The 19,089-nt window shown below is 44.4% G+C and overlaps 1 protein-coding gene and 1 long non-coding RNA gene across 14 annotated transcripts in view; one reads left to right on the plus strand and one right to left on the minus strand.

Moving 5' to 3' along the window:
- Window positions 1-4,461, plus strand: part of LOC120895890 (interference hedgehog-like) — an 80,534-nt gene extending 76,073 nt beyond the window's left edge. For 6 of the 13 annotated variants that reach the window (XM_040299610.1, XM_040299607.1, XM_040299606.1 and 3 more), the window contains one exon: window positions 1,399-4,461. In XM_040299610.1, coding sequence (XP_040155544.1) covers window positions 1,399-2,217 — 819 coding nt within the window. In that variant the 3' untranslated portion in view covers window positions 2,218-4,461. Of the gene's footprint in view, window positions 1-1,093 lie in introns of all 13 variants that reach the window. The other 7 variants (XM_040299613.1, XM_040299614.1, XM_040299616.1 and 4 more) reach the window with 4 other exon arrangements.
- LOC120895898 lies at window positions 4,237-4,703 on the minus strand. Its single transcript, XR_005738387.1, has 2 exons — window positions 4,558-4,703; window positions 4,237-4,411 (listed from the first exon to the last, which is right to left on the minus strand). It is a non-coding gene; the product is annotated as an uncharacterized LOC120895898 (long non-coding RNA).
- Between the last annotated feature and the right edge of the window lie 14,386 nt (window positions 4,704-19,089).

Raw genomic sequence — 19,089 nt, forward strand, 5'->3', positions numbered from 1 at the left:
TTTCCGCTCCTTTTCCACTAACATGCCTTTTGTGTTGCGTATAACGTGCATGAGTGATTGCTTCATCTTGCTCGCTGCTCCCTTCAACCGCTCCCTGCACGACCAAGCGAACAAGTACTATCCAAGTTGCGCGATGAATGTTTTGCTTTTCCCTTGTTTTGGTTTTGAATTGTTTTGTTCCCATTTGATGTTGTTTTTGTTTGGTTTCGTTCTCGTTGTCCTTATTTTGATATTGTTTTTTTTATCTTTGAGCTTGTTTGATATTCTTCATAATTAAGTTAGTTAAACGTTCTTTTAAGCGTATTTTTCCCTTTATTTAGTTTTTCCTGTGTAATTTATATTTGTCTTTGTTTGTAATTTCGAATGTTTTTTTGTTGTTCTGATCATGATTAAACGTAACTTGAACTTCACTTTGAATGGAAGAATATTCACTCTTTCTGTACATATGTTTCACATTAGCTATCGTAGTGCATACTGCATGTAAATATTGATCCAAATCGAACTTTAGTGTACAGTGTAGCGTTCCTTATACAAGTACTTTCATGCATATACACAAAAAAAAAACGTTAATTGCAACGCACAAGAAATAAATCGCAAATTTTCAGCCCAAGCAAAACTCCTCGTTCGTCGCCCACGGATAGCTCGCTCTACCATCGCCCTAACGGTCGCCCGGTTTCGGTATGGTGAAGGAGCTCGGTTTAGGCTTCGCTTCGTAATCCTTTCCTTCCACACAATCCCGCCCCCCCCCCCTCTCACGCCCACTTTCATCAAACCTTTCCCATCATCTATTTCTTCCACGGTTCTTCACCCATCCTGCCCGCCTCCATCTTGCTCCAAGGGTTGGGGAGAGGATCGGTTTAACAGTCATTTTTCTTTTCTACACCTACTCTAACCGTCCTGTTTCTACCTGATGCCGCACCGTTTTGATCGCGATACGATCATCCCGTACTGCGTACACTGCGATTGCGCTCTATTTCTTCTCTTTACTATTGATCTTCTTTGTATTCTTCTTTCCTTCCCTTCCTTTCGATTACACACTACTATCTCACTTGTTGCTGTTGTTGCTGTTGTGGTCGGATGCCCACAATTCCAGCACTACGTACGGCGGAACTGAATCTTTGCGCTCTCCACGAGGAAGCGCCTAAATGTAGGCAATCTGTTTTGTTTTTAGTGTGTGGAGGATAAAAGCTGCCGCTTCTTTCTCGCTTCACGACTCTTAGGGGGAAAACATCTCCCTCCCCTCCTCCCTTTCGCTCCCCCTGATCTGCTCCTCACTTTCATCTGTCACCCTCGCCACTTCCCCCTTCTCCCCCGCCACCCCAGTAGCCAGTTTGCTGTGTAGATCGATTTGCGAGGACGCGTTTTATTCTAGCTCAGAAATCAGCGTGACTGTTCTAGAATCGCACTGTGATGGAGCTGCGCTTCCTGCCGAACACGCTGGTCGAGGGAGATGCCGGGCTGGCACGGGCGGCTGGCACCGCTACCGCCAACCCGATCGAGGGCGGCTGGAGACGGAAGAAGCGAAACGCCGCGCTCGATGCGGTGCCGAAGCAGGGCGACGAACCGGCGGACGGCGGCGGACGGACGGGCGATGGTAGCGACGAGGGCGACGAAACGACGGACCCGGCTGGAGTGGCTGCTGCCACGCTGTCCCACGAGCCGGCCACTAATAACAACCACCAATCGATTCCCAACCAACAGCAGCAACATCACCTGCAGCAGCAACACATCGGAGGACTGCCGCCGCTGCATCATCCGAGTGCCGCCACCGTGGCAATGAACAGTTGCGGCATTCCGCAAGCGCAGCAGCAGCAGCAGCACCAACACCAACAGCAGCAGCAGGAACAGCTAATGCTTGCCTCGATGCCCCACCGGCGCACGCTCGAACGCACCGCGGTCAGACCGATCCCGAACGGTGCCACCATGGCGTACGGCGTCGATCCGAAGCTGCTGCTGGACGGCGGTCAGCCGCCCGTCGATTGCCGCCAGTCCTCGATACGGCGTACGCGGCGCGGTTCCGGCTCCGTCCCAGGCAGCCCACGGATAGGTCGTGGACCCAGCAGTGAGTTCCTTCAGCAGCAGCAACAGCAGCAGGGCGTAACCGTTGCCCGCTCGCCGATGCCGATGCGTGCGGCCGGGATGAAGCGACCGGGCGCGACAAGGCTGGGCCGGGCCGAGAACATGTCCTCGGGCAGCTTGAACAGTATTGAGGTATGAGAATGGCCGACCGGCGCCGTCCCGACCGCCGCCGACGGCGCAACCACCGGTGCGTCCTCCTCATCCACCATCATCTCCCGCAAGCGACGCAGCAAGCGTGCGTTCAAGCTGCTGTATCTGGTGCGCCGGCGCCATGCTAGGAAGCCGCGCCAGCTGCCCCAGCAGGACGTGGAGCACCACTGCCAGAAGCAGGCGTTCTACGAGCGGGCGAACGGGTACCGGCTAATATCCTGAGTGTCACCTTTCGAGCTGCTGCTCTCCGTGCTGCACGATCTGGTGGTTAGCGTTTAGAGAGGGTTAGAGCGGGTTTTGCGGGGTTCGCGCCCCTTTTACTTTTTTTGTTTCTACTACATCCGTCCATGAGTTGTCTGTATACATCCTGTTTCTGAGTTAGAGTTAGAGAGGGGCGAGGGTTTTAGCAAGGTTAAGTTAGTGCCTAAAGCTAGATCGTATGAGGAAGGGGGTGTCGCTGCTGTACTTAAATCTCTATTCTTCGTTTAGTTCGATGTACCTTTCGCTTTCCGTTTGAAAGGCACCTCTGGCCCTGCCCCGGGTACAGTGAGTCGGTGCATAATTGTAAATAAGGCTCCTCGTTTGGGGAGCGGGGCGTGAACGCTCTACTTAGGCTATACGGGAGGGAAACTACTGTTAACAGCTGTGTGTGTGTAGGGATTAGCAGAGCAGGCGAAGACAAAAGACACACTAACGCGCGGCGAGCAGTGAATGTGCTACTTAACGTATAACTACTATTGCTATTAATACGGCTATTAATACTACTACTACTACTACTACTACTACTACTACAGATACTTAACGTACACACATTAGATAATCACACCGACAAACAACACAATCAGGAGGCTGAAATGTAACGCCTAGAAACGAACTGTAACAAGTCTGTTAGCTCTCGGCCTGCTTGCTAGATGGCCAGCAATACAATGCGCCTAAAGCTATGCAATGTGTTAGAATCTGTGTTGTTTGGCACATGGTTCAAAAAGCTGTTCAAAACTAGTTTTCCATGATTTTGGTAGCTCAAAAGTATGATTAAATTGCAATGTAACGCAAACAAATTGCATACATTTAGGCGCTTTGCCACGTGGAAGGTATGCAATTGCAACAGAAAGCGACGCCGTGATCCTTTCGTACACATTAGCGTCACCATAGTAATACACACGCACAAAAAACAAACACAGAAACAAACACTATTTAAATGTAGCACAGATGTATATGTATGTGTAACAAATTTGAAAGCCGAATCAAAAAGGCGGGAAGAAACGAAAATAGGGAATAATAGTGAGATGTTTACTGAGCTTCTTTTTTTAACTGACTGATGGGCACTGATTAATCATTAGCGAAATATACATGTATGGGGTTAAGATATGGGGACGAGTGGGGACGGGGAGTGCTAACAATTTCCTGGCACGTTTGACAGAGCGCGTACGGCCAGCAGTCTGCTATACAAATGTGTGTAAATTATTTATTTAACCGCTAGTGGAAGGAAACCAGCGCACAGCAGCAAACAAGCGATAGTATTTTAGATGTGTTAGATGCACGGAAACCCATAAGAGGTTCCATTGTATTCCAGATCGAACGTTTCAAACAGACAGAGAGAGAGAGCTAAGGAGTCGAACCGGTTTGCCATTAAGCATGTTTTGGAGAACGTTTGTTCTGCGTTGTTTATAGTTTTGTTCTTTGTAGCAAAAGAAGCTCCAAAAAGGCCGAATGTAGGCGCCTTGTAGGATTGTAAATAACGAAGAGGAATAGTTAAAGGACACTGAAAAAACTAGGGTAGAAAACACCTCCATCTACTTACAAACGGTAGCAGCCTGAGCAGTTATTAGCGAACCAACTGGATGTACGTGTATATTTTGTGTAACAAGTAGAGAGAAAAGGCACAACAACAAAACGGCGGAAAAAGCGGAAATATCCACCTAATCAAATCATAATTCCAGCAATCATCATCTGCGTGTCCATTTTTTGTTTGTTTGTTTGTTTCTACTTGATCAGCGCTACGCAAACGTCCGTGTTGTGTACTAGAATGAGAGAGATAGATGGTCGCATAACGACGATTGGCACGTGTGCGTGTGTGCGTGTCTTTTTTTTTGGGGAGTGTGCTTACTTACGTTTGCTTCTACGTTCCCCGTAGCACAGAAGGCGCTTGAAGCGTAAGCGAAACACAATGGCGAAGAAACACCTGTAAGAGATGGCGAAACAATTAAAGAAAACTCGTGAAAAGAATGCAAATTGTGTGTTGATTATTTGTATGCGCTGAGAAGAATGGAAAGAAATTGGTAACCAATGGTAACGGGTTAGAATTTTAAAATGAGAAAGAAAATGTACTTCATCCCGCAACGACGTCCCTCATTCACCGACGCATCCCATAGAAGAAAACAGAAAAAAAAAACAAAAAAAGTGAAATCGGTTTTGACCCCGTACGCGATACGGAAAAAGTAACAGGAGCGCAGGAATCTGTGCAGGTAGCACCACGCGTCACACGACACACTAATTTCGGGCAAATGAAAGAGACAGCACGGTGTACTGCGATCGATCATGTGCGCCTGTTACAAACGTAGCAGAATGTTAGTGTCGGCAGAACGGCGTGCCGGTTGCGTATCGCGCTGCGTGCTACCTACCGAAATGCATGCTCTCCTGGTACAAGCAGTTGGAAAGGTTGTGTCAGCGCAAATCGGGTTTTTTTTCGTTTTTTTCTATTTTCCTCTATGGGATGCGTCGGCGAATGAGGAACGTCGTTGAGGGATAGCGTTTTTTGTACATTTTCTTTCTCGTTTCTAGATTCTTACCCGTTAATATAGATCAATTTCATGTGCGTTGTTTTGCATCATGGCGAATCTTGTTGTCGCGACCGGGATGTATGATCCTGCTCAATCAACATTGTGCACGGTGTACGATAACTGCCGTGGTGAATGTTCAGCGTGGTGAATATAACACACTGTGCTTTTCTGTGATGGTTTGTGTCTTCGCTAACTGGTATAGTGATGTGCAAACATTGGTATGATGGAGAAGATTAATAAACAGAATTGTAAAAATATTAGAAATAAAAAAAGGATTAACAAACACGATTACAAGCAATTGTATATTGTGGTAAAAAAAGGTTGATAAATATTTAAATTTTGACATCTATTACTTACTGAATCATTCAATCTTCACAATCGAATTACAAAATTACCATGACGCAAATAAGCAAACACGCAGATTGGTTTCTTTTTTAAATAGAATTTACATTACATATATTTCTTTTCTTTTTTTCTGTCATTTTCACAGGTTTTTTTTTCATGTTTTGTGTTGTTTTGGTTGCTTGTTGCTGGTTTTATACACACATTTAGTTTAAAATATACATCGTTTCTCGTCCTACTATCCACCACCAGCCTCTTACACACACACACGCACGCTCCACACTACATCATTACCAAAATCAATCGGCCCTCGGTTGTGTTTGCATGTATGCGTGTGTGTGTGTCGGTGTGGGTGTGGTTTGGTTGATTTCAATCACTCTTTTCCTGGGTCATCGGCCATCTGATTCCGTTCCCAGCAGCGCAATGTATGCGATTTCCCCCAACCTCTTCGTTCAACACTACATTCTGGTTACAATGTTTCTTCAAACCCTTTTGGCTCCTTTCTTCAATCAGCTCCTGTCTTGCTTCCTTCCTTGCTGTTTGAAATGTTTTTAAATGTCTTAACAGTTGGTAACTTTCACTGAACGGCATATGGTTTCGGTTCAATTTTTGTTTTTCTGTTGGTTTTTTCTTCCTCTCTAAAACAATCTCTCGCTCTCATCTAGTAATTTTGTGCACAGGAAGCTTTCTTTCCCTTCCCTTGCTCTCTGTTAGTGTCTTTTTTGTTTGTGTGTTAAAAATAGCACTGGCACTGGAATATTTAACTGTTTGCTCTTTTACATTTTTGTTTTCTGCTGCTATTAATCGGTGTGTGTGTGTTCAACGTTTCGTTTTTTTTTAAATCTACTTATCAACGCGTTTGTGTAATTATGCCTCTTTCTTATCATTCTTCTCAACACACACACACACAGTTGCGTAAATGTATGTTATTGCCTTCCCATTTGTATACCAACGAAATGGGAAAGCTTACTTCAAGCACCTGCAAGAATTAAAAGTTACACAAACAAAAAAACATCAACTTCAAAAAGCATGTTTAGTCAAGATACGGAAAGAAATAAAGACAAAATTACAGAGCCATCGCGTAGGGTTTTGCTACTAACAGTCCCTTCCTCGGAACCTCCTTAGTCTTAGTGGTAGAAGTGTTTGTGTGTGTGTGTGTTTTTTTTCGTAAAAAATCGATATCATCATTCCTTTTTTCCTACACCACTGCTTACGTCACAAATTGCATAGATGGGTTGAGTTTTCCTTCTTCTTCTTTTTTTGGTAGCAGTAGGAAAGGAAAGGGTGCATTTAAGTGCAATTTTGGAAATCACAGAATTTTGTTTTTCTTTTCATTTTGTTTGTTTTGTTTGCGTTTGCTCTTTTTACGTGCAGCTTCTTTCTACTTTAACATGTTTTATTTAAAGTTTTTTTTGTTTGTCTGTAGTTTTTTCTCTCTCTCTCTCTCTCTCTCTCTCTCTCTCTCTTTCTCTTTCTAATTTTCATTTCCATTTCTTCTGGCCACATTGTGATGGATTGTTCTATTTGTTTTGTGTTTTGAATTTTTGTTTTGCGCTTCTACGTTCGATTTTGTTGGCAAGTTATAGTTAGTGAGGCTTGCATAAAGCACCATAAATAAATGTAATTTCAATCGTTGTGAATGCAAAAAGCAAATTGCCACATTTTCTACGAACAAAACCAATCTTCTTTTTGATTTTGTACAGCGGTACGGGGTACCGCTGTTATTAACAAATGATGGAAACGATTGAACAGCCAGAGTGGCTCAGTAGGCCATAAAGTTCAACAGTAGCATTTGCGTGTGTGTGCAACGAATAGTATTTGAGTGTGTAGTAGTAGGCTGTGCAATCACACGCTGCATTAATAAAACTGGGTTTCGTTGTTTTTGAGCCAGGCGATGGCTTGAATGCGTTGTTGTAGGTGATCGGTTAAAATCGTGCTGCTTCTCCAACAAAAGCCCTGTTAAAATCTGTTCTGTTCAGTAATCGATGTGTGTTGCAATAAGTTTGTTTGTTGATTTGTTAAAAGCTGTTCGATGTGTGCGTGTTTTCTTCTTCTTTTTATTTTTCTTCTTCTTTGCTGTGCTGTGTGGTTGACCGCAAGCGTTCAATCACAAAATTGACAGAATTTAGCTGTTTTTTTATTATTATTAACTTTTCCTAGTCAGCTTCACTAACCACGAGTGAGAGTTTTTGAGCAAAACAGATATTTGTCTTTTTTTTTTTTAATTTATATAAGTGCAGTAAAATGAAGCCTAGCTCTAGTGTAAACAGTGTAAACAAATGTGCTAAACCAATGAGAATAAGCGAACCATTGTTACAACTATCCACTAAATTAACAAACAAAAACGTAACCACTTTTGTTCAACATAAGCAAAATAAATGAAAAAAAAAAGAAGACTATTAGCAGTAAAAATACGAAAAAAAAAAGACAACTTCATTTCACTCACAGTGAGTAGTGTTGTTGTACGTGCACTTTCTGCTTTACTTCTTGCCATGCTTTCGTCGTGTTTCCTGCTCCTGTTTTGCTTCTTACGTTTTTATATCTTTTGTCAATTTCTAATCGACTTGTTGTTTGTTTGTTTTTTTCTGTTGTTGCTGTTGTAACATTTCATCATAGTGTATATGTCTTTCATGCTTTCTGCTTGCCTTTCCGCGTTTCGCATCTTCTTATAAGTTATAATCACATTAAAAACTAACAGTGAAAAACATTTATATTTTATTTTATGCTTTGCTGTGGGCTGGCTGGCCGGCTGTCTGAGCGTGTGTGTGTGTGTGTGTGTTGTTTTGGGTTGTCATTTCTCTTTACAGTTTACTGTTTGTGTATGTTGGTTTAAAAGCAAATATTTTCCTTCCTCTCATTATTTACCTTCCCTTTGCCGTCTTTTTTCCCCTCCATTTCCTCAAAATCTCGGTTGATTATTCCTGTTTTGCTTATGTTCATGTTTGCTGCGATCGGATAAAACAATTTCTGCGTTTGCGTGTCCTGCAAGCTTCGTGTGTACTGCAGACGCCTTACATTAACATACCATTCGCACGCCACCACACGCTTGTCTCGGCAATTATAACGATTACTTAATTTGCATTAATTAATTATAATGATGTGTATAATATATACTTTCGATAATTCCATTTATAAATATATCCATACTATTCCAATACGCAGCGCACATCACTTAAAACCACAAACACACACAACGAGCCACGTAATGCATGAAAAGCAAGGAGATGTTTCATTATCAAAATGGTTAATGGTGGTAATTGCTGCTGTTGCTGCCGGGACAGGAAAAGAAGAGCGTAAAAGCTGCTTCCCATTCGCGACGGAAGGTGTTGAAGAAAGTGTATGTGTATGTGTGTTTTGATAAAAATGTTTTAATTACAATACAATAAAGCAATAATTAATTCCTATAATATCTATTGGTAGGATAACATCGAACGATCAACGTAATGGACAGGAACAAACAAACAAAATAATCACACAAACATTTTAAAGTTAAACAAACATACAAAACAAGTAATAAACTCCATTTGAAAACCAGTTTCAGAGGGTTTTTTTTGTCACATTTAGCTAATTAATTGTGTACGTAAAAGTTACAATAAGTAAACGCTAAACCATCGCAAGACGACGGGGTGTAATAGTTTTCACTAAACAAAGCTCTTTTAGCTCGTTGATCCGTCTCAAACGTCAACGTGTTGAATTAAAAACAAAACAAAATATAGAATAATCTAAACCGTGTGTTTTTATGCTGCTTAGTAAACGCAGACCCCCCCCCACCCAACCCTTAGGGTATTAATTGTGTAGTGTCTTAAACCAAACAGTGTCTTATTGGAAACGAATGCTTTTTCTGCGTATTGGATTGTAGTTAAACTAACGAGCATTTCGTTTTTCGTATTGGAATTTGTTCCATGGATGGCAACGCGTGTTAGATCAAACGGGTACTGTGAAACGCAACTAAAACTAACTTAATATAGAACATTAACTCGTATGAGTGTGTGCGTGTGTGTGTGTGTGTTATACAGAAAAGTGAAATGCATCTGCATTATGACAAACTTACACACTACTAATCGCATTTAGCACAACGAAACGAATGGACCTGCTGCTGCACACTCTCCCCTTACGAACGAGCTTGCATGGTGGAGCCGAGCCGGACAGTCCTCCTACTACGGTTTGCTTTATCTGTTTTGCTCGCTTGCTTTGTTTAATTGCGCGTCATTTCCGTTGCCGTCTTCTTTTGCTTTGCTCTTCTTCTTTTTTAAATTTTTGTATGTTGTTGCTTTTGCTTAGGATTGTCATTTAGTCTTACTTTTACATATTGTTTACCTTCTTCGCACGGTGCTTCTCTGGAAGGCGTCTCCTGCTCTTCTTCTTCTTTTTTTCATCCCTAACGCTTCAATTTCGCTTAGCTTCATCTCTGTCTTTTTTCTTTTAGCTTTTGAAACTGAGATTCTCTTACTTTGGCTTTGGCTAGTTGGCTGATTTAAATTAATGTTCGAAGACTTTTTTTTTCAGAAAACAGAAACGAACAAGGAAGATGACACTCGGGCCTTCGCTTGTGCCCTACTCGCGCTCCCATTCTCATTCCTCTGCCGACGCACACTGTGACGATTATCCTTTACACACTACGCGCCTTGACTCGTCGAAGAAAACTAGATTTGGCATCGTTTTTTTTATTATTTTTCTTCATCTCACCAAGGAAACGAAGAAACTTAACCACTAAACGCACACATACAAACACACACACACACCTCGCATTCACATTTCTACAGGCGGATCCTTCCGGATTTGGCGACACACATCCACACGCACACACACACAAACACACACACATACATTATCAACGTTATCATAGTATTTTGCTTTTGTTTTTTTAAAGATACAAGTATAAGGTACACAACAACGTTTCTGTAAAGGTTTGAGCTTCGCTGTACAAGCCGCACGGGTACGAGTTCTGTCCAAGTGTTTAAAGGGGCATTATTTTAAAAAGTGTGTCTGTGTTCTCTTTTGTTTTTTTAGATTAAAAGAGGAAGAGAATCATCCTCACACCACCCCCTAGCCCTCCCATTTGCCCTGTACAATTGCACAAGCTACACAGAGATTTCTGTGTTTTGTTCTTGCTTTGTTCGTTTCTTCCGAAGTGACGAAGAGTTACAAGAGCTTCTCTTTACCTTAAATACACCTTTTTTGCAGCTTGAGTTGCGCATTTGTCCAGTTTGTTTTCGTTTGTCTATCGTTAATTTCTTCTAGAAAAACTGATATGTATTAACTTCTATTATCTCAATTTCATTTCATTTCATTCGTGCACTTTAGAGGGGTTTGCTTTTTTGCTTACTTCACCTTCGTTCGGTTCGACTTTTTTTTTTGGCTTCCTTTTTATAAACTTTTACATCTTTTTACATCTTTGTTGGTTTTCCTTTCTTTCTTCTTCTTCGAAGCACTTTCTCTCCTCACCAGGGTTAGAACACAGGGAGTTAGAAAAGAAAGAACTAGTACTAGAGTTCAAAGCACCTGTTATGGCATTGAAAAAGAAAAAAACTAAGAAAGACACATAAGACTGCTTTCCGTTTGTGTGTACAGCATATGTTCTTCACTCATAACCAAACAAGCTCCAAAAAACAAAAGCACAGGAACAGAAAGATACAATTCCTTAAAGGAGGTAACTGGTTTGTTGCATTTTTCGTTCTGTTTTCTTTAGGTTCATCTCCTTTTCACAAAACACAATTCACTTGTATAGAATTCCACTTGCTAGTGCTCGTTTTAAACGATCCATCATTTCGCGCTTCGCTTCTCCATTTTAACTCCAGCGCCACTGGACACTCCGCCCGAGACTAGATTTATAGCTAAAAATTGTCCTAGAACCATTTACAAACAGTAAACGAAGTAGTAGTAGTAGCAGTAGTAGTAGTAGTGGTAGAATATTCATTATTCTTCAGCAAAAAGTTTAGAGTGTGTGTATGTAATACAGTGTTTGAGTGTGTATGAGAGAGGGAGAGAGAGAGTGAGTGAGTGAGAAAAACAGTATGAGTTTTCTGCTGCTCGGTATTATTTGTTGGTTGTTTCACTGTCTATCTTGTGTGTGTGTTCTTCCCTCTTCACTCTTCTTCATTAATTCGTTAAAAATCACAACGCGGAGTATTTGATTTTGCCTTTTTGTTTGTTTGTTTGTTTGTTTGTTGGTTGGTTTTCCCCTTTTTGTTTGTACACACTTATTTGCATTTGCGTTCAATCGATCTTGCCGAGTGCTTTACTTTATTTGGGTTTGATTTTGGGCTGTGCTGCTGTTTTTAATTTCCTTTTTTTTCGTTTCTAACGCGGCAGAGACGTTAATATAAAAATGGGGGCTAGCAATTTATCGTTGTAAGTAGTGATTATTCGATGAGCAATTTGAGCGGAGTGCTAGAGAGTCGGACTGATTGTCACCCAAAATAGAGAGAGAAAGGGGGATTGCGATAAAGAGAAAAAGAGCTAATTAAAATTGTTCACTTACTCAGCCATGTAAAGTTGATAATATAATGTATCACATCATCAAACAGCAACTGTTCAGAGTTTAGCACTAAGCACCAACAGAAATTATTTTCCATTCACAAAATCAGGCCAAACCAATGTAATAAAATTGAGCATTTCAAATGTGTTATAAATCTGTTCGCCCAGCCCTTTGGAGACTACTTGCAACAATGGGCAAATGCACACGCGCGTGTGTGTGTGTGTGCTGTTCTTTTCGTATTTTGTATCGATTTTTTTCTGTATTGGCTAGTTCAATGTTCGAAAGATCGAAAATTGCGCGTATCAAATTCGGAAGTAGAAAAATAAATGTATACTACTGTATAACAACACACTGACACATCGTTCGCTTTCGTGAAGTGCGGGAAAAGATATTAGCTTAGAGCAAGAGAAAGAAAGAGAGAAAGAGAGAGAGCATTAGCAAAAAGGGAAAGATGCTGCTGCGTGCGCCTTAGTAAAGTTGGCTGTGTACAAGTACGTGTCAACCCTGTGTTGTTCAATAATGCTTAGTCACTTAGTTTTGTTTTGTTTCTCCCCGTTGCTTCTCACGTTGCTACGCCTTAACTCGTTACACTATCGCTCTCGTATCGTGTTTCTGTTTTCATTATTACACACTTAACAAAAGGACCATATTCTTCACGCCTCGCCTCGTGCTTTGTTTTGCTTTCCTCCTTTCTCTCCTTAACGCTAAACACTCTTTTTGTGCTACTGTGTGCAGCTCTCGTTCGCTCGAGGCTTTACGTACAATTAAATCGTTTATAGAATATTAAGAACATTGATCAACACTTAAGTTCTAGATACAACCATGTTTTTCAAGTTTACGGTTTTCCTTTCCTCTCCCATGTTTTGTTGTTTGTTTGTTTGTTTGTTTTTTTTTTTACACAATTTTAGTAAAACTTGTTAGTTCGACAGGAAATAGAGTGTGTATCGCGTGTTACTGAAACTACTTTGTATTTTACGCTCTTATCTTATCTATATATGTGTATATATATTCTCTTTCGCTTTCTCTCTCTTTCTTTCTCTCTTTCTCTCTCTCTCTTTCTCTCTCTCTCTCCTTCTTCTTCTCGGTCAGTGTAGTGTGTTGTTTTGTTTTTGTCTCACATGAACGTGTGTCTTTTTGTTGAATTTCTTTCAAATGGAGTTTGTCTATCCCATTTCCCATTGTCTTCCCTCTTTCTCTGCTAAATCGTCACTCTCATTTACGGCACTGTGTTTCGTTTGTTCTTTTCCTCTTCTTCTTCTACTACTTTACATATGTCTGTTGCGTGTCTGCCGCTCACTTTCGTTTGCACACAGGTGTCGTTTGACAAGTTGTCACAACAAATTGATTTTTGGCGCATGGCGGGACAATTTCCTTTTTTTTTTTGCTGTGATTGTAATCGAGTTGAGCGGGTTTTGTTTTTGGAAGAGTGTTTCTTTAATACTGGAAACGGGACGAGTGTGCTCCGGGCTCTTCTGACCGTTCATGCCTCTTCGAGGGATGAACAATTATTCGTCTTTTTTTTTTGGTAACGTAAAATCGTTCACTTTTCTTTCGCTTACGTCTATCCGCACAAACCCACACACGCACACGCGTGAGAGCGCGGAGTTCACTTGCACTAAAAGAACAGCAATACGCGATCAAGGTGCGCGCACTGCCGCCGATGTCTTTTCCTATACGCTTGGCTGATGCTGACTACGTCGCAACGGAGCTTAAGCCTAAAGCACACAAGCACATACACACACACAGGTGTGCTAGTGTGTATATGTGTATGGGTGTATGATATAACAATGAATGTGTGTGTGTGTGTGTGTGTGTGTTAAAATACAGAACACCACCAAGTCTTTCTCTGTATGTACAATCGGTGAGCGAACGAGATGCTCTTGGGAGGGTCGGGGCATTTTTTTTTATCTACAAGGAACCAACAAAAACAAACATCGATATCAAGCCAGCTCGAACAGCTTTGCCTATTCTCAGTATAATGTGTGTGCTGTTTTGCTGTTTTTGCTCTTTGTTAGCGACAACCGTTTACGTTTTTTTTTTGTGTTACACTATAATATTACATTTATATTATGCACCACACCAAGCACGCGAAGAGGATGCGTGTATCAGTGTATGTGTTGTCACATAGCGCAGGTACTGAACGACCTGTATTAAACCAGGAGGGTTAACGGACACGAAGCGCAAGCCGATTAGGACACGAAGTGACGAGGGAAAAGCTATAAAAAGAGCGCAGGATAAGATTTGCGCCCTTTTCAAACCACTCGCGGAATCTAGACAAATTTTTTGGCAAACTAAAATAAATCGTTTCGGCAAAAAATTATCCCGCGTTGGTTTCATTTTCCTACATTCCAAAAAATTTGGTCTGAACTAAATTGTCTAACGATTAAACGTATCGTATTTCGTTTCGCGGATCGAAAACAAGTAAATCGCGCGTTCGATTAAAAAGTGTCCGTGCCCGGTTAAGTGAAGAGTGCAATGGAGCAGCAGTCAGCGCGTCGTATGCCGAGGGGGAACCAGCTACCCCAGGGGCGTATCAGCAGATGGAGCGCGAGAACGTTCCCAGCGGCCTCAGCGGAGCGTCCACCCCGAGACCATTGCGCGCGGCTGCATTCCCGTCGGAAGCAACCAACGCAGGAGCCACTACCTCCTATGAGTGCGTTGAAAGTAAGGCGGCAAATATGCATCAGCACGAGCTCATCCCGTCGGAAGAGAACACCCAGAGGCGCATTCTCGAAGCAGGAAGTAAGACCCCTCATACACTGGTGCGGAGTAAGGCGGGTGAGTTGAAAGGGTACGGCACGGAGAGCACGATACGAGATAATGAAGAGACGTGGTCAGCGTCGGAAGGGGCCATGGAAGGCGTCGAAGACGCTGCGATAGAAGGGGACAGACGACGCGTCGTGTGCGCCGCATCAGAAGGTGATATCGAACGCGTCGGGCGCGCCACGACGTCATGTGAAGAACGGCGTAGGAGGCGCCTTATTCTCGAACACGAGATGCGATTGCTCGACATTGAAGACGATCTAGGTGGCGAAAGGCCCGTCGAACAGCCTCTGGGAAACAGTGTACCTGCCGTCCGGCGGGAGGCCGAGTTTGAAGAGTGGATCCGCGGTATGGAAAATTCTATGCAGCTGACTGCCCGCCAAAAATGTAGCCCTGTGGTGGGCCAATTCGCGAAGGGCCATGACCTCTACGAGAGTAACACACGCACACTAAAGCACTCCGCAACACAACATGGCCATGCGACGTATGAGGCACCCGTACAGCAACAAGGATACGCGACACAATCGAGGTACGTTGCACCGTACGGACGAGTGACACAATCAGACTACGCGGTGCAGCCTAGACTCCGGAAACAGGAAGGATATGCGACCCATCCAGAAAACGCACTGCACTACGAGCATACGGCGCGCCATGCACACACTCCACACGCGGGTTACGTTCGCACGACACACGGGGCACAGCGGAACACACACATTTCACACGAGGGCTACGGCCACACAATGCACGGTACACAGTACAACACTCGGCCACTAATACACAGCACTACTCTGAGCCAAAGTCAGATAGCGGCCCGCCAGCCGGTACCGAAGGACTTACCAATATTCTCCGGAGTTGTGGATGACTGGCTAGTCTTTATAACGGCCTATGACCGCACAACAGCCTCTTGTGGTTACACGGACGATGAAAATGTTACTCGTCTGCTACACGCACTAAAAGGTCCTGCACTCGACGCAGTAGGGCATCTGTTGTCCTTCCCAGACGGGTTGAATGAGGCGATTGAGACGCTACGTTCACTTTACGGTAGGCCTGATTTGATCGTAGAATCCATGATCCGCAAGATCAGAGGAATGGCGGCTCCCAAGGTCGAGGACCTCTCCACTGTAGTGCAGTTCGGTTTCGCGGTGAAGCGTTTGGTTGGAGCGGTAAATGCGTCCGGGTTATTGGCCTATATGTATGACGTGACCTTGCTGAAGGAGCTGGTGAGGAAGCTGCCCCCCGTCTTATGCATCGACTGGGCACGAACAAGAAAAACGATGCAGGAGGTGACGATGATTGAATTCGGAACTTGGATTAGTGAGTTAGCCAGTGATCTATGTGATGTCATCGATATGACGCCATCCCCGGAAGTGCAAAACGTAGCGCGGCGACAGCCGGAAAGATCACTAAACCAACATCGGTACCAGCAGCAGCTTCAGCCCCGTCGTAGTCACCCCCAGCGGTTCCAGCCAGCGAGACCCGACCAACAGCGACCGTACGGTACAGGCCGAGTTCACCCTACCTACTGCAACGCGACGGTTCTACAAGAGGAAAGTGATGGTGTTTTGGACCCGATGAGTCAAATACAAGTGCCGACGACAGCTTGTGCAGTATGTGGTAAGAGCTGCGGTTCTTTAGACCAGTGCGCGAAATTCCTCAACACCACTGTGGCTGCAAGAAGAGCCTTCGTAAATGAACGAAGAATGTGCAGGAAGTGTCTTGGTTATCATGGAGGCAGATGCAGAGCAGCACCGTGTGGCGTTAACGGCTGTAGCGTACAACACCACGAGCTACTCCACGCAAATGATGAACTTCCAGCTAGCACAATCTCGCGGGATTCCTCAGGTAACAATTCGGGGACCGGGACGGGAAACGTTTTCGCACATACAGGAGCAAACGATGGTGCTCTGCTGAAGTACGTGCCCATATCTCTACACGGACCTGCTGGGCGCGTAGACACGTACGCGTTCCTCGACGACGGCTCTACATCAACTTTCATGGACCATGGGTTATTAGCAGAGCTGGGTTTATCCGGAACCCCACACCCTCTGTGCCTGCAATGGACTGGAGACATAAGAAGAGAAGAGAACGAGTCAGTAAAGCTGTCGGTATGCGTATCCGCTCCCCACGAGACATCTACCGTGCACGAAATGTCGGAAGTGCACACCGTGAAAGAGCTAGCGCTTCCAAAACAAACGATGCACATGACTCGTCTGGCTGCAAACTACGCTCACCTGAGAGGTCTACCGGTGGACTCCTATGAAGAGGCCATGCCACGAGTTTTAATTGGCGTGGACAATTGCAGATTGAGCCAGCCACTGAAGAGCGTAGAGGGTAAATGTGACGAGCCGGTCGCCTCGAAGACACGCTTGGGTTGGGTCGTTTATGGCCCTTGCACCAACGTAAGATTCACTCCCGAGTCACAACGTAGCCTTCTTCACGTATGTTCCTGCGATGGCTCGCCTGATGATCGACTCACAGCTGCGGTGAAGGAGTATTTTAAACTCGAATCGATCGGCATCAGCACATCGACCAACAGCCTGCAATCTAAAGACGACGAGCGCGCTTTGGCCATATTGGAACGAGAAACAAAGCTAAAAGACGGACGCTACGAAACGGGACTCATATGGCGCCGTGACGATCCAGATCTACCTTGTAACAAGGCTGCGGCCACAAAAACGGTACGTATGCCTAAAACAAAAAATGAGTAAAGATCCCGTTCTATCCAAAGCTATCCAGGAGAAGATGCAAGAATACTTAGCTAAAGGTTATATCAGGAAGCTTGCAGACTCCACATCGATTGTACGGCAGAAGAACGATTGGTACCTTCCTATCTTTCCGGTAACCAATCCGAACAAACCCGGGAAAATCCGTATGGTTTTCGACGCAGCGGCCAAGGTGAACGGAGTAAGTTTGAATTCCAGACTTCTTTCTGGACCCGACATGCTTGCTGGACTCGTGTCAGTGCTGATGAAGTTCAGAGAGAACCGTGTGGCGATTGTCGGCGACATACGCGAAATGTTCCACCAAGTGGCCATCAAGGAAAAGGATCAACGAAGCCAAATGATCCTGTGGGACGGCGAAGACCCCGATGCCGGACCGGCAATTTACGTCGTGACCGTGATGACGTTCGGAGCAGCGTGTTCACCTAGCAGTGCACAATACGTAAAAAACGTGAACGCAGGACGATTTGCAACAGAATACCCCAGGGCAGTCGAGTGCATAGTACATGAACACTACGTCGATGATATGCTAGCCAGCGTCGAGACGGAAGAGGAAGCTAAAGATCTGGCCGACGCGGTCCGTTACATCCATGCGTGCGGTGGTTTCGAAATCAGAAACTGGGTTTCGAACTCTCGGGCCGTCATGCAACACCTGCAAGAGGATACAAAGGGAAAAAATATTAGTGCGAACTATGGTCTATCCACCGAAAAGGTGTTGGGAATGTGGTGGAACACATCATCGGACACGTTCACATTCCGCTTATCCACGAGGCATGATCAAGAGCTTTTATCTGGGAGAAAGCCAGGAACGAAACGTGAAATACTACGGACACTTATGAGCGTTTACGACCCTCTCGGACTACTCGGACATTTTCTAATGTATTTAAAGACTTTGCTGCAGGAAGTTTGGCGCGGAGGCACCGGTTGGGACCAAGAGTTGAGCGACCAGACGGCAGGGAAATGGACGGAGTGGTTACACGTGCTTCCCGATGTCGAACAGGTGACTATACCCCGATGCTATCGATGTATATCCTCCACAGATGCCAACGTTGAGCTGCACGTCTTTTGTGATGCGAGTGAGAAGGGTATGGCAGCAGTTGCTTACTTCCGTTTCGAGGAAGGAAGGGATATGCATATCGAATGCGCTCTGGTAGGATCGAAAACGCGCGTGGCGCCGCTTAAATTTTTATCCATCCCCAGACTGGAGCTGCAGGCCGCAGTCATCGGTGCAAGGCTAGCGAAAACCATATCGCAAAATCATCGACTGTCGATCGGACGAACCATCTTCTGGACCGACTCTAAGAACGTCCTGAGTTGGCTTAACTCAGACCACAGGCGCTACAACCAATTTGTAGCATTCCGTATAGGAGAGCTGCTAGAAGGAACCAATCTGGATCAATGGCGATGGGTTCCAACCAAGCTGAACGTAGCAGACGAGGGCACAAAATGGAGCAAACGACCAGACCTGTCAGCGCAAGGGCGGTGGTTCCGTGGCCCGTCGTTCCTTTGGGAGCCGGAAAGCGCCTGGCCGAATCAAGAAGGGGTACCACAACGTACCAGTGAAGAGCTGCGGAAAGGAATGAACCATCACCTAGCAGAGAGGCCGCTAATTCATTTGGAACGGTTTTCCAGATGGAACCGAGCGCTGAGGGCTATGGCGTTTGTGACGCGCTTCATAACAAACATGCGTAATCTAGTTAAGAAGGAGCTGAAAGTGAACGGGCCGCTGACGCAGGACGAGCTAGCGGAGGCGGAGCGTATATTAATACGATTCATA

The sequence above is a fragment of the Anopheles arabiensis genome, chromosome 2 (assembly GCF_016920715.1).
Source record: "Anopheles arabiensis isolate DONGOLA chromosome 2, AaraD3, whole genome shotgun sequence".
Taxonomy (NCBI): Eukaryota; Metazoa; Arthropoda; class Insecta; order Diptera; family Culicidae; genus Anopheles; species Anopheles arabiensis.